The following is a 14250-nucleotide window of genomic DNA, read 5'->3' on the forward strand; positions in this document are numbered from 1 at the left end:
CAAACTACAATTTGTGTTTCACCTCGTAAGTGAGCAACTGCCCCTTTACTTCAGGAATACCTAATGAATTGAGCTTCTCAAGTTTTCAGCTTGGTTTTATCCTATAATGAAAATAGTTCGAAGATCTATTTTCACTGCTGGCAAAGGCAGGCATAAATTCCCACTCCTTCCTCCCAACCTGGCATTCATCTCCCTGACAAAATTCACTGTTTACTCAGATGCAGTGATGCAGTTACATTTTAGGCTGTATTTCAATACTACAGATATAGAAGAAGGAGTGTTTAAACATAGAAATACATATATAAATAAAAATTATGTAAGCTCAGTCATAGGCCCCAAAAATAGCTGCATCAAAAAAACTAAAGTGGTCATGAACTTCATTAAATGCTAGTATTCCTGAAACTGCTTTGCCGAGTAAAGCACTCTGTTCACTGCGGTGAACATACAGCTCCTTGATTATAAAACTGCCTGATTGCCCAAATTTCCTATTACAGTACACGTCAGTATAAGTATCCTTCTAGAAGTCAGCAGAGCAACAAGACCCTCACAAGAGGTCTCAAAATACCTTCATTTTTCCTCAAGATTTTCTGAAGAATGAGGGAAGAAAAGGTTGCAAGAAACAGCAATCTTATTTTACTCCTGTACCACAGAAAAAGATGTTCAGAAAGAATGTACAAGTACGTTGTTAAAAAAAAAAAAAAAAATACGAAAGAGCAAAACATCACAATATAAAAGGCTTAAAGCAAGCTATTTGTTGGATGCTTTGATCTTATAAATGTAACACAAAGTACACTGACTTTACCAAATCTGGAAGTAGATTTCAAAAGATATCAAAAGAAAGCTTTTAGTCGCATGTCCAAGTTTTCTACTGTTAAAGTGAATTTGAATATGTCTGAATATAGTACCTCTTCTGTTATAAAATTATACCTAAATGTTCTCTACATTTCTCTTATATAGCTTGCAAGTAAGAAAAGAATATTAGTGAAATTGTTTACTTACATTGAAGGCATTAACTGCATTTTTATCATAATACTTCTTCTTTTCATATTTATCCCTGATGAAAAATTCCACAGCTCTGGAAATAGCTAGTTTAAGGAAAACATGCGTTTAGTTAAACAGCAACATTAATTTGATAACTTATCAGCTTTTTTGGTTAAAATAAGATTCTTGTTCCGTATCACTTTGTATTTTTAAAGCAAAAGAAAATAAAACTCTTTTTATACAAAACAGCTGCTACTGCATTGTCCAAATAGGGTTTTCCTTTACCAGAGGAGGGGGGGGGGGAAAGCAATCAGTATAATCTGTTAATAAAATAGTATGAGAAAGAAATACTAAAAGTATTTCAATGTTCCACAGCTATGATATTTTAATATTTATAAGCTGCAGGGCTGTAGTGCTGTAAATAACTTGCAAAGGTACTCACATACTTATAGTAAATAATTAAAAGTACAGTCTGCCATCATATCTTGGAAAGATTATTTCAGAAAAAAAAAAAAAAAAAAAAAAAAAAAAAGATGATATTTATGTAGCTGTTTTCTGATTTGCACAATTTATACCATGCATCAAAAGCTGATCATAAACTCTTCTCTGAGATCAACAGAAAACTCTCCTGAATGACTTACTACAATAAACATCTCTGTGGAAGGGAAAGAAAACCAAAGCAATACTGATGAAAAGATACTGAAGGAAAAGTGGAAATCGTAGCAAGCATACTGATATAGAAGATGAGATCTGATGAGTCACTAGCTCAAGCACAAAAAGAAAAAGGATGCTAGTTGTGTTTTTTCAACTATTATCTCAGTTTATTTTTAAGCACATAAAGCAGCTCTTCCAAAGCAGTTTTAATACTTTAACCATATATAAAGCTGATTCTCTAGTATCTGTAGAATAAATTTTAACTAATTTACTCTGCAATATGATTATCCATCCAAAAAGCAAAATTCCAAGCTCAGATTCTTTGTATCTCTAACTCCCATATCGATCTTGCTCAATTAAGGGAAAGATACCTTATTTCCACACACTGGCTCTTAAGATTAACACTGAGCTCAGAGCACTCTCAGCTCTTCCATTCTGCACATCAAATCATACCCTCAGCACCCATATTCGGTTTTAAATTAGTTTATGCAACTATCACATGAGACATGACCTAACCTATTTAGCCAACTCACCCATTTTCAGCTTAATAAAAAAAATTCAGAAGGAACGAATAACGGGCATCACTCCCCAACATGGGCAAATAATCACTGCAGCTACCCATACTGCAATCAGAACTAATTCCTAGGTAGCTGAAGTACCTACAGCAAAACCTAAGAACCTTCAAGCAAGAACCAAGTATATAATGTGCTTACTTGGCAGGGTGTAAGTAGCGCTGAAGCCTCTGCTGTAAAAAATACGGCTATAGTAGAATTTGGAAAACACTCTTGAAACTTAGTATTTCAAAAACAGAGATTAAAAGAGAGAGAGAGAGAGAGAGAGAGAGAGAGAGAGAGAGAGAGAGAGAGAAGGAAATAAATATAGCAAGAATCCCAACCTTAGACAACTACCAGGAGTAGCGATTTTCCTTCCCAATCTTCAGGTAGTTTGTGAGCTTTTTTGGTAAGTCAGTATTTCCTCATACTGCCATTCTTTTAACTCAACACCTAACTCAAGACAGCTTTCAACACTAGAATCAATTCTTACACCTACTGATTACTTAGGCAATTAATATACATGCATTTTACTAAAGCAACTGAGATGAGTTTAAGCATTTTAATTTGTAGCTTCCCAACGTGGGTCACTCTACACTCCTTTTGTAGTCAGTGAAGGAAAAGAGAGATCTTCATGCTCCAACGTGCCATGCTCCTTTCTTTTTAATAATAGTGTGAGGTCCTGACCTGCATTTTAGACCTCTTACAGACAGAATTTGTTCTCAATGTCCACAGCAGGCAGCTTTATCCAGCATACTTGACACACAGAACCAGTGAAACAGTAAACTAGCATATGAATACCATCTTGGGTTGTAACTAGCTATCTGTATTCAATTGTAACTAATGGCTGATGTTTCATAATTTATAAAAATAATTACAAGTAGATTGAAAACATTCAAAACTAGATACAGCAGTTTACATGCACTACACTGATACACACGTATCAGTCCCTGGATGTTACCATATTAGCAGATAAAAGTTTATTGTTAACTCAGTGAGGAAAATTACCGGATTTAGAGTTGACTGTCATGAGATACTTTAGAACAACTTACTCTTTCTTCAAAGGAGAAATCTTAGCTACTTGCCAGAATTAACATTTTCAGATGGAACACTTACTTTGTCAATTGTTTTAAGTTTTGTTTAAGTTAGCAGATTTTGGTGCTCCCCACTTTAGCTGTTGTCCTGCAGAAATCATACTCTATTTTGAGCAGTCTCCTAGAATGCTTAGGTTGGCTAACTTCACATTTGATGTTTCAGATAATTAGAAAGTTTTAATTGAAAAATTTTAATACAGAATCATAAGTATATGAAGTTGATAAGGTTTGATTTTCAGTAAGCTATTACACGGGGGTAATAAGTTACATGTTTTGAAACACATCCACTGTATTCAAGTTAACATTTTTCAACACGCAGGAATTTTTGGACCATCTCTAAGTTTCTACAGATAAACAATCTATGGCACTCTCGTTACTAAAGAAATTTAAAACAAACTCAACAGATGTCAAAACTGTTTTTAGAGGCAAGTAAAATGAAGGCATAAAAAAATCATAGAGTGATTTAACCAGCTCTTGGAACAAAACAGCTTTCAAATAGAAGCTAATATTGACACAGAAGACCATCAAGATAATCCCCAAAGATAACTTTGGGGCCAGAATATCTTGCCAGGTGCAACAGAAGAATGAGAAATACTATAAAGGTCAGTCTTGTGATTAAGCAGCAGAAGTCAGACAGGGAATCTTTAGAAGGAGATTGCTGGCAGATCCCACACAGAATCCTGTGTCTCTATTCTACCACCTAGAAAGTAGAAATACCTGTATCATAATGCTATAGGAAGTTAAACATTAATACAAAACAGTATATGCAACAATGATCATTACGTAGCTAGATGTTTTCATAGTTCATCCAAAAGGAAATGTAGAATATCGAAAATATTCACAATCAGAATAGACCCGATGATTTTATGCTGATACAAACAAAGGTCAAGCGAATAGGAGCGGTAAAAGGGCCTGTATCACAGCAGCCTGTCACTTGTACTGGCTAGCTAAGTAGCTGCTGAAGTTGAGGAAGAACTGAGAAATAAAGCAGAAAATGCTGGCATCCTGTCATCTGCTGCTATCTTTAATAAGAACCCATGCAATTAAATATATTGAATGTACCAAGTTAGCATTTAGAAATAGAAAACTGTTCAAGAGACTGTATAATTGTCTCAAGGTATGCAGTGTCAACAAAAGAATTATTTTGAAAGTCTAAAATAAGCCTGAAGTGGCAGAATTGTTGATTATCTCAGTTGTTTATGAGATCTACTGTGCAAGAGAGCTAATGAAATTTTTGGTCTTAACTGACAACAAAAGGTTAAAGTAAAGGCTTATTGCTTCTCCTGCAACAGTAACAGTAAATTCAAGTTAACTGCAGTTAAGTACAAAATATGCAACTTCAAGATCAGCTTTCAAATAAGTTTTAGTCTTATGACTTTAATAAAATTCTATAATATTATAGCCTAAATATTACAGCACTATCTGGTTCCAGTTTTTCTTGTTCTTATGCCTAGCTATCCTTAATTCAAAGCTACCAGAAGAGCAAGAAACATAACTGTTTTGTTCAAGTGCCTTTTATGAATAATAAAATTATTTGAATGAAATTATAATGAATAGCCTGACCCTTCAAAAGATCTTCTACAAGTAACATATCAAGCACAGTACCTAATAAACAGGTGAACCATGATCACTTTTGGATATAGAAGAAGAAGATTCAGATCAAGCTATGACTAAGTCAGTTTATCAGCCTCCATAGGCTGTATCACCATTAGGCTAAGAGACCTAGGAAAAGATTCAGTTCACTTAACCGCAGGTGTTTCAGATCTCACAGTTATGAGGTCCAGTAGAATTACATGAACCAAATCTTACCTGTGGAGTACAATCAATAAATCAGGAGCTAATACAGATCTAAATTAATGTCATTATGCATTATCCTATGGATTCAGTACACATAAAAAAGGTAATTCCTGAGGAAAGCCCTTTACTAGCAGTAGACAGTTTTTCCTCCAGCCCTCCCCTTCCTGGTACATAGTAATAATCGCATTCTAGCACAAATGATAGCTATCAGAGCTTTGATTTATTTAAGTATTTCCATACTAATCATCCATGCTCACACAGTTCATAGAGTGCATACACTTCAACTCCAAAAACTACAGAATACTTAAAATCAAACAGCGGAAACCCCTACTGCTCTTGAGTAAGGTTCAAATGCCAATTTTACTTTACCGTTCAACTCATTATTTTCTGTTCAAATGCTTCTAACTTCAGCTGGCAGTTATTCAAGATAAGGACAGAATATGCAAGAGTGCTCTGATTCTCTTGGAATTCCTACACATACATGGAATTTATGAAGTCACCTCTTTTGATAGTAAAAATAAATGGGGCTTGCAAAATCTCATTAAGAAGTATATTTGTTATAGCTGAAGTCATTTACAACTATTCTGAAACATTTCCACCTTACACTGTTGCTTCCCAGGACTTACATAACTGTATCAATGAAATGATTAATAATACAATTTGCCCAATCTAGCAGTTTCAAGAAACAGTCATAACATTTGAATTGCATTGAAGTCATTTAAATATGAAAACTACAGCAAAAAGGATACTGATCTGTTTGAGGTCTTCTAAAGTTCTCCGGTAGATTAGCTTCATAGAGTAATCTTGCCTTGGTATTTCCCATTTCCTGCATGCACTAAGGAAAGGCAGTAGAAAACAATTAGTTCATGACTATCAATACTTCAAATCCTAAAACAGTCAGAATGCTAGAAGAGTGCTTAAATGACACTGCAAGTTTTAAAGAATCTGGATGCCTCGGAATTATATCATTTAAGAGCTTCCACTTCTCAAACTAATTCTACATATTAGTATATAAGCTAAAATTGATTACTTCTCCCCATTAATATGCCATACTTAATATTCTATCAGTTCAAGTGGGGTATCTAGATTATTAAAAGGTATAAATAATACCACGTTAGATATTTGTGAGTAGACTGAGGCTGCCCACAATCTGCTCAATCTCATGATGTGAAACAAAACAAAATAAACTCTTGTACTATCTACACAGGACATGCTCTCCTTAGAGTGAATCAGAGTGGCTAGTGAGTATATTCAATATCATTTCACTGCCTTAGCACAAAATCACATTTGAGTGACTAGGACTTTTGGTCTGCAGGAAAGGAAGCTAAAATAAAAGAAATACCAGTTAAATATACCTCCCCAAAACCACAAGAATCTTTGAAAATACCCCTGCACATGCAGGAAAACTGCATGAAATCACCCTCCTGGACAGTTAAAGTTGCCCTCAATCATTCGACAGCCACATTAGAGTTGTGTGCTTTGGGAATGTTTGATGAAGCTGTTAACAGCACATTCAGCTCAGAAGGGAAGCGTTGCACAGAGCGTTCTGCAACGGTGCTAAGCTTTGCTAGAGTGTGGTGACCACTCTTGGGAGTGACACAACAAATCTTCAGGTTCAAACTGGCTTGTTAGGTAAGTTCTTGTGTAGAGCTGACACAACTCTAAGATCACCCAGTAGGGAGGGTTCTCCAAGAGGACTAGGATCTGCAAAGGTTTAATATAAAGAAAAGCTTTTTGAACATCAAAGGTTATGGAGAATGTATTAAATCCCAGAAGCAAAAGATATTAGAAGTAATGGAAAAACTGGTCTCCCAGCCCCAGATTTCACTCTAGATTAACACTCTTTGATAGGATACACAAAAGAGCAACTATACCGGCCCAAACAACACCTGTGCTTGTGGCCAATAATCACGTTCAGTTTACACCACAGAGAAAATGTAGAAGTAACAATTCAGGAGCTCAGATAGAGAACTGACAATCATCCTAAGCACCAGATTCAAATTTATTGGCAAACTGAACAAATAGGGTACACGAAAACTAACTCGTTCAAGAGCCTTTAGAACATGAAATCAATTTGCCATCCTGAAACTGGACAAATCTCCTAGTATGATCAAATCAATCAAAACTGCAACTGAAAGATGCAGAGATTTCCTAAATAGAGAGATCTGAAGTACTAGGGGGAAAGAGAACAGCAAGCACATTCAATTATGCCTTGCAGTAGCAGGGAGACATCTTCTCAAAAGACCTGCCTAGAGGAGAGAAGAGGACAGCACATCCACTGCAAAATGAAGCATCTCAAAGGCTCAGCAAAGCTCTGCTCTGAGACTGCATCTTCCCCAAGCCTACTGATCCTTTGGATTACACAATGACAAAGTAAGTGCTAGAGACAGTTACCAGGGTCAGATAGGAGCACTTAAAAGTAAATAGTAACATTCTTTGAAGTGAATCTGAAAAAAAAGAAGAATAGCAGGGAAAGAGGTACACAATGTACGCAGATTCCAAACTCAGCTTGTTCTCATATTGTAGTTTTTCCTGTTAAACATTTCAATCCATTTCAAGCAGGGCCCACTACTCAAAAGTCCACCAAGGCACAAAATTTGCTTCCCACTTCCATTCTATTCTCTCACATTTGTTCACGTAATGCATCTCAGCATTGACCCGCATGCAGAGCTTTAACAATTTCAAAGAGAGCGGAAAAGATCAGGTTCCTACTTGCTTCTTTGCGCTGGTGAAGAGTTCTGCCACTTGCAATTCTCAAAATATAAGAATATTACAGATATGAATATAAGAAGGAAAAACCCTGCACATGCTTCTGACCACCTGAAACTCAAGTACACTGATGCCAAAGAACTTCTGCACTCCTGAAACAGCTATCTCATCAGCATCCCTAAGTTATGAAGAATAACTATCTGCCATGAACAGCCTCATTCCTCCCTGATAATGAGGTACTCTTGTCAACGCTCACTCTAACCAAGTGATCCCAAGTCAAGATCTCTGTTCATAATTTTAAGAAATGGGAGGCAACTGCTAAATGAAACCACATAGAACCGCTCTAGAACAATGTAAGGCATAAAGGCACTGCTATGCTGCCACACACCTCAGGATGGCTCCTCAGACCAAGAGCCACAGCAATAAGAATACTTACTTTGAGTATTACAAAAGGAAATAAAAAAGATCCCTATGCAGTACTGATGCTAAAAACAACAGTGTGAAAGAAGCATACCAGAGCAAATAGCTGCCACTGCATTCAGGCCCTGAGCTAATTGAGGAAGAATTCTCCAGCACATCCAAAATCATGAAATGACTGATATCAAAAGAACGCAGCAGAAAGCAAGGTGCAGGTTTCACACTGGAGCATACCTGGAAAATTCAGCAGCTAGTACACCAAGAGAAAGTATGCAAAGGTCAGAGAGATGGGTGTACTCTTCCTTACTTTCTCCTATTCAGAGACCTAATTGGTAGAGTCTCATGGGTTAAGGCCCTAGAAGGAAGGGGGAGGCCAGGAGAGCTGGCTGATATTCAAACATCACTTCCTCCAAGCTTAAGAGCAGTGAATCCCTGTGAGTAAGAAGTGCAGCAAAAGGGGACAGGAGACCTGCATGGGTGAGCAAGGAGCTCTTGGCCAAACTCAGGCAGAAGAAGAAAGTACACAGAATGTGAAAGAGGGGACAGGCTGCTTGGGAGAATTATAGGAATGCAGTCAGAGCATGTAGAGATGTGGCGAGGAAGGCTAAGGCCCATCTGGAATCGAGTCTGTCAAGGGATGTCAAGGACAACAGGAAGGGCTTCTCCAAATACATCAGCAGCAAGAGGAGGACTAGGGAAAATGTGGGCCCGCTACTGAATGGGGCGGGGGCCCTGGTGACAAGGGATACAGAGAAGGCAGAATTACTGAAGCCTTCTTTGCTTCAGTCTTCACTGCTAAGGGCAGCCCCCAGGAATCCTGCAGCCTGGATGTGAGGGAGAAAGTCTGGAGAAGGGAAGACTTTCCTTTGGTTGAGGAGGAAAGGATCAGAGACCTTCTGGGCAGACTAGACATCCACAAATCCATGGGCCTGGATGAGATGCACCCACAAGGACTGAGGGAGCTGGCGGATGTTGTTGCCAGGCCGCTCTCCATCATCTTTGAAAGGTCCTGGAGAACTGGAGAGGTGCCTGAGTACTGGAAGAAAGCCAATGTCACTCCAGTCTTCAAAAAGGGCAAGAAGGAGGACCCAGGCAACTACAGGCCAGTCAGCCTCACCTCCATCCCTGGAAAGGGGAGGGAACAACTCATTCTGGATGTCATCTCCAGACATACAGAGGAAAAGAAGGTGATTGGAAGTAGCCAGCATGGATTCACCAAGAGGAAATCCTGCTTAACCAACCTGGTAGCCTTCTGTGATGGAATGACTGGCTGGGTAGATGAGGGAAGAGCAGTGGATGTTGTGTACCTGGACTTCAGCAAAGTCTTTGACACTGTCTCCCATCACATCCTCCTAGAGAAGCTCAGGAATTGCGGGTTAGAGGAGTGGACAGTGAGGTGGACTGAGAATTGGCTGAAGGGCAGAGCTCAGAGGGTCATCAGTGGCGTGGAGTCTAGTTGGAGGCCTGTGGCTAGTGGTGTCCCCCAGGGCTCAAGACTGGCTCCCATCCCGTTCAACTTCTTCATCGGTGACCTGGATGAGGGGACAGAGTGCCTCCTCAGCAAGTCTGCTGATGATCCCAAGCTGGGAGGAGTGGCTGACACACCTGAGGTCTGTGCAGCCATTCAGAGAGACATGGACAAGCTGGAGAGTTGGGCAGAGAGGAACCTCATACGGTTCAACAAGGGCAAGTGCAGGGACATGCACCTAGGGAGAAATAGCCCTAAGCACCAATACAAGCTGGGGGCTGACCTCGTGGAGAGCAGCTCTGCCGAGAAGGACCTGGGAGTGCTGGTGGATGACAAGCTGACCATGAGCCAGCAATGTGCCCTTGTGGCCAAGAAGGCCAATGGTCTCCTGGGGTGCATTGGGAAGAGTGTTGCCAGCAGGTCGAGGGAGGTGATCCTGCCCCTCTACTCAGCCCTGGGGACGCCTCATCTCAAGTCCTGTGTCCACTTCTGGGTTCCCCAATACAAGAGAGACATGGAACTACTGGACAGAGTCCAACGTAAGGCTACAAAGATGATCAGAGGGCTGGAGCATCTGCCCAATGAGGAACGGCTGCGAGAGCTGGGCCTCTTCAGCCTGGGGAAGAGAAGACTGAGGGGGGATCTTCTCAATGTGTACAAGTACCTGAAGGGAGGGTGTCAAGGGGACGGGCACAAACTCTTTTCAGTTGTCCCATGTGACAGGACAAGAGGCAATGGGCAGAAATTGAAGCACAGGAAGTTCCGCCTGGCCGTGAGGGGGAATTTCTTCCCTGTGAGAGTGACGGAGCACTGGCACAGGTTGCCCGGAGAGGTTGGGGAGTCTCCTTCTCTGGAGATACTCAAGGTCCATCTGGATGCAACCCTGTCTACCATGCTCTAGGTGACCCTGCTGAGCAGGGAGGCTGGACTAGCTGATCTCCAGAGGTCCCTTCCAACCTTACTGATTCTATGATTCTATTGTCCAGGAAGAGGCCTAGAACATGCTTTCTACAGATACCACAGAGAAAGCTTTCACAGTCCCTGTGGCAACGTACTATATATCTAACATGAGACATAAAATATAACTGAGATACCTAACATGAGATATCTAACATGAGGCAAAAAAAGATAGCTAACCTAACTTCTATACCAGTAGAGGTGTAACAGTAAGATACTACTTACTGTAAAACACCTAAGTTGGGGCAATATGATAAATACAAATCCTTTCAAGAGGATTCCTGACATTTATTAGTAATATTAAAGAGCTCCAGCTCAAAAAATACTGAATGGGGGAGCTTGATTCAGGATCAGCTCCTGCTCTACTCTACTCAGAACTAAGAATTTGAGTCTTCAAACAATGACATGTTAATTCAAATTTCTACCTCAAGAAGCACCCATCCCATTCATCAGAAAGGTATATATTATAGCTCTTAAGACCAGAATCAAACACTGATTTCCTCAAATAAAGCCTGAATTATCAGCAGTTTATTTAGCCACTTCAGTCTCTTGAAGCCAGAAGGGCTCGAAACTTTTCCCTGTATATCTTACACGTACAGACACCACTCTCTCCTCAGAATTTAAATACATTCTATTCTACTGAAAATGTGCTACCCACTTAAATAGTCTTCAGAGGCCAAAAAGCAGCAGAAGGAGGTATGGAACCCCATAGTGCACAGCTATAACATCAGCTCTGGTTGTGCTCTAAGACAGTTCCAGACTGGAACCGATCTGAGTCCTACCACAGATTATGTATGTGGCTGAGCAGGAGGTCTGCAGCAGGATCTTATTAACTCAATCCCACAGAAACAGCTTTTAGAGCTGCCTTACATACAGCTCAGATAGGCAGAAGAGATAGCCACAAGGTTTCAGAAGCCCATAGTTTTTAGCAGATTTTAGAAGTTTTATGGACTCTAACACACAGAACTAGTTAAATATGTTTTCAGATCAAAAGGCTTCTGCTCTGCCTACAACTGAAGTCTGATGGAAGTGAGAGAGAAGATTACCACAGCATGTTAAAGCCTCCTTTTTACAATATTCAAGAAAGTGTTGACATCCACAGACACATTCTTAGACCACACCGAAGTCAGAAAGCCATGCATTTTCAGTTTCCTATATATGCTGTCTTACCAGAGTTCAACACACCATGTCACACATTTTTTACTGAATATTGCACATGCTTCTGATATTACACCACTGCCTAAGAGTACGTACTAAGACACCCATGACTATGGTACTGTACACTTTAATCTGCTGTGGGAGGAAGGAGCCAGATGCTTCTACACTTCATTTTCACTGTATCAGTCATCAAAATAACTGCTCTTACACACCACGTTTTCCTGTAATGGGGCACTGGTCCATCTGAGATGTTGATCACTTCCGTTAGGAGTTAACTTCTGAAACATCTTTGTCCCTCCACCCTGGAGATCACAAGATACATCACACACACCAAACCTATACGGATTTTGTTATGCAGCTTGCGAGACCAGAAAGAGGTATCAACTCCATATTAATAAGACACTATAAACACCATCTACAAATTCATTACGGTAACACCATTTGCTCCATACCTCAAGACTCCTCATAGTCATCAAGACCAGACCTTATTCCCAGTTAATCACAACATGAAAATGAAATTTCAGTTATTTTGGACTGCAGCAAGGGCAAAAAGATAATACTCAGATGAGATGACAGCTTATACTACAGTCCCTGGCTCCTGACAGTTCCCCAGCACAAAATAGATGCACAGATACATGGAACATGAACCTGGTAAAAAATCTGCAAGTATTTCATGCCTGTAGGTTCAATAAGAACACTTCAGGTGTAGCCATCTACAACTGAAATAGTAACAATAAGGTTCCAGAATTGTTAGCTCTATACAGGCACTTAAAAATACTGCCCGTGAAGTTAACATTTTTAAGTAATTACTCCAGTGCTACATACAGTATTACTATTCAACATCTGCATGACCAGGTTAATTATTATAACATCAGAAAATTCATTTCAGAGGAACAGCCAAAATGAGTAAGTTAACTTCAGAAGTTGATCAAATCACTTCAATTTAAAGCAATTAACTACAAATTAAGATTTTTTGAGTTTTAAAGTTTCTTTGTATTCTTTCCATTTATCAAGCAAGTAGAAGTAAACACTTCTCTCTCACTACTTCAGCCCAGACAGATTTCTAAGCACACCCTTCCAATTTGAAAACATATTTTAAAATATTTTACCTGTATTTGCTCTGGTGTCCATTGGTCCAAGTTGACAGACTTGACCCTTGATATATGGACCCCAAGATTTCGATGTATTCCAGCACATCTGATGCAAATAAAAACACCAGTGTTCCAAGAGGCCCATCTTGGACCTAAGGGGAATAGAGAAATAAACCAGTTATGTTTTCAAAATTCTATATATTGTGAAGAATTTTTTTTGACATAATTCTATACTGACAGCAAGAATAAGCAGTGTTGAATAAGGACTGACAGATGTTTTTCTCAGGGAGCTAGTCAGACTGCTAGCAGTCTCCACAGTCAGCAATTTTATCTTTGGTTGCTATTTCCAACTGATATCAGAAAAAATTTGAGTTAACTAGATTAAGCTAGGAAGCCCAACAAGGTATTACTTTTTGAAAAATCCTTATGGCTACATATCAGAGGCAAACAACAGCAGAAACTAGTAGAAGTTACTTCTTTTTCTCCAGTTAAAAGTTTTGTAAGACGTACATCTGTATATACCTTGAAATTAAATGCAGTGCAAGCTTATATTATTGTAACAAATCCTTTAGACTTGTGCACACACAGACATCACAATAGTAGCAACAGAGATTTTTGAGGGACCACTTCTACAGCAATTTGTAAAACAAGCTCATTAAAATATCCAAAACTATGGATGCAGCAAAATGGAATAAATTCAGAACCCTTGATTCCTAAACTACAGCATGATTGCTATTCACAGCCAGTGAATTCTGTATACAGGTTCAGGTTGATTTGAGTCTTATCATTGCTTCTCAGCTGTGTTGGCATTTTAGACAGAGACCTAGAGTATGCTGGCCCTGAACTCCCACAGCAACACTTAATGAGTGACTTGAAGTTACTTTGTGGCCTCACATTAAACATACTTCCTTACATTGTTTTATTCCAGCTCTGAGCACCACCACTGTCAAAGGCACTGCTTTAAAGTCCATCCACTTCCAATTCTAAGGAATTAAGAGATTAAATAATCACCATCAGAAGTAGAAAGGCATGTTGAAGAGACACAAAATGTTCTGAGCAAATGTTTTCTCCCTCTGTTTCATAGATGCAGGTCTAGCCTACCAATGCAAGAGCAGCAGAGAACTAAAGTATTTGTACAAACACTTTCCTGGGACCTTGAAAATAATTTTTGCCTCCTCCTGATCCTTAACTCAGATCCTAGGTGTAAACTTTGTTAATCTAAAACACTGGAAAGAGACCAAGACTACATTTTAAATTCACTTCTAAAGATTTCTAGACCTGCATTTACTGATAACTTTTCAAAATTAGTGAGCCCTTCCAGCTTCTCATATTGCTATGTTCTGAATTTCAAATAAGAATGTTATTTGAATGCT

General features: G+C 39.2%; 1 protein-coding gene across 3 annotated transcripts in view; it reads right to left on the bottom strand.

Annotated features, from left to right (window-relative positions):
• SMAP1 (small ArfGAP 1) overlaps nt 1-14250 on the bottom strand; it is a 99655-nt gene that overhangs the window by 58781 nt on the left and 26624 nt on the right. For all 3 annotated transcript variants that reach the window (XM_062572853.1, XM_062572852.1, XM_062572851.1), the window contains exons 2-4: nt 12896-13029; nt 5827-5912; nt 1000-1075 (exon numbers count right to left, since the gene is read on the bottom strand). In XM_062572853.1, the coding sequence (XP_062428837.1) occupies nt 1000-1075; nt 5827-5912; nt 12896-13029 (296 nt within the window). The remainder of the gene's footprint in view (nt 1-999; nt 1076-5826; nt 5913-12895; nt 13030-14250) is intronic.

Source organism: Rhea pennata, chromosome 3, assembly GCF_028389875.1.
Source record: "Rhea pennata isolate bPtePen1 chromosome 3, bPtePen1.pri, whole genome shotgun sequence".
In the NCBI taxonomy this organism is placed as follows: Eukaryota; Metazoa; Chordata; class Aves; order Rheiformes; family Rheidae; genus Rhea; species Rhea pennata.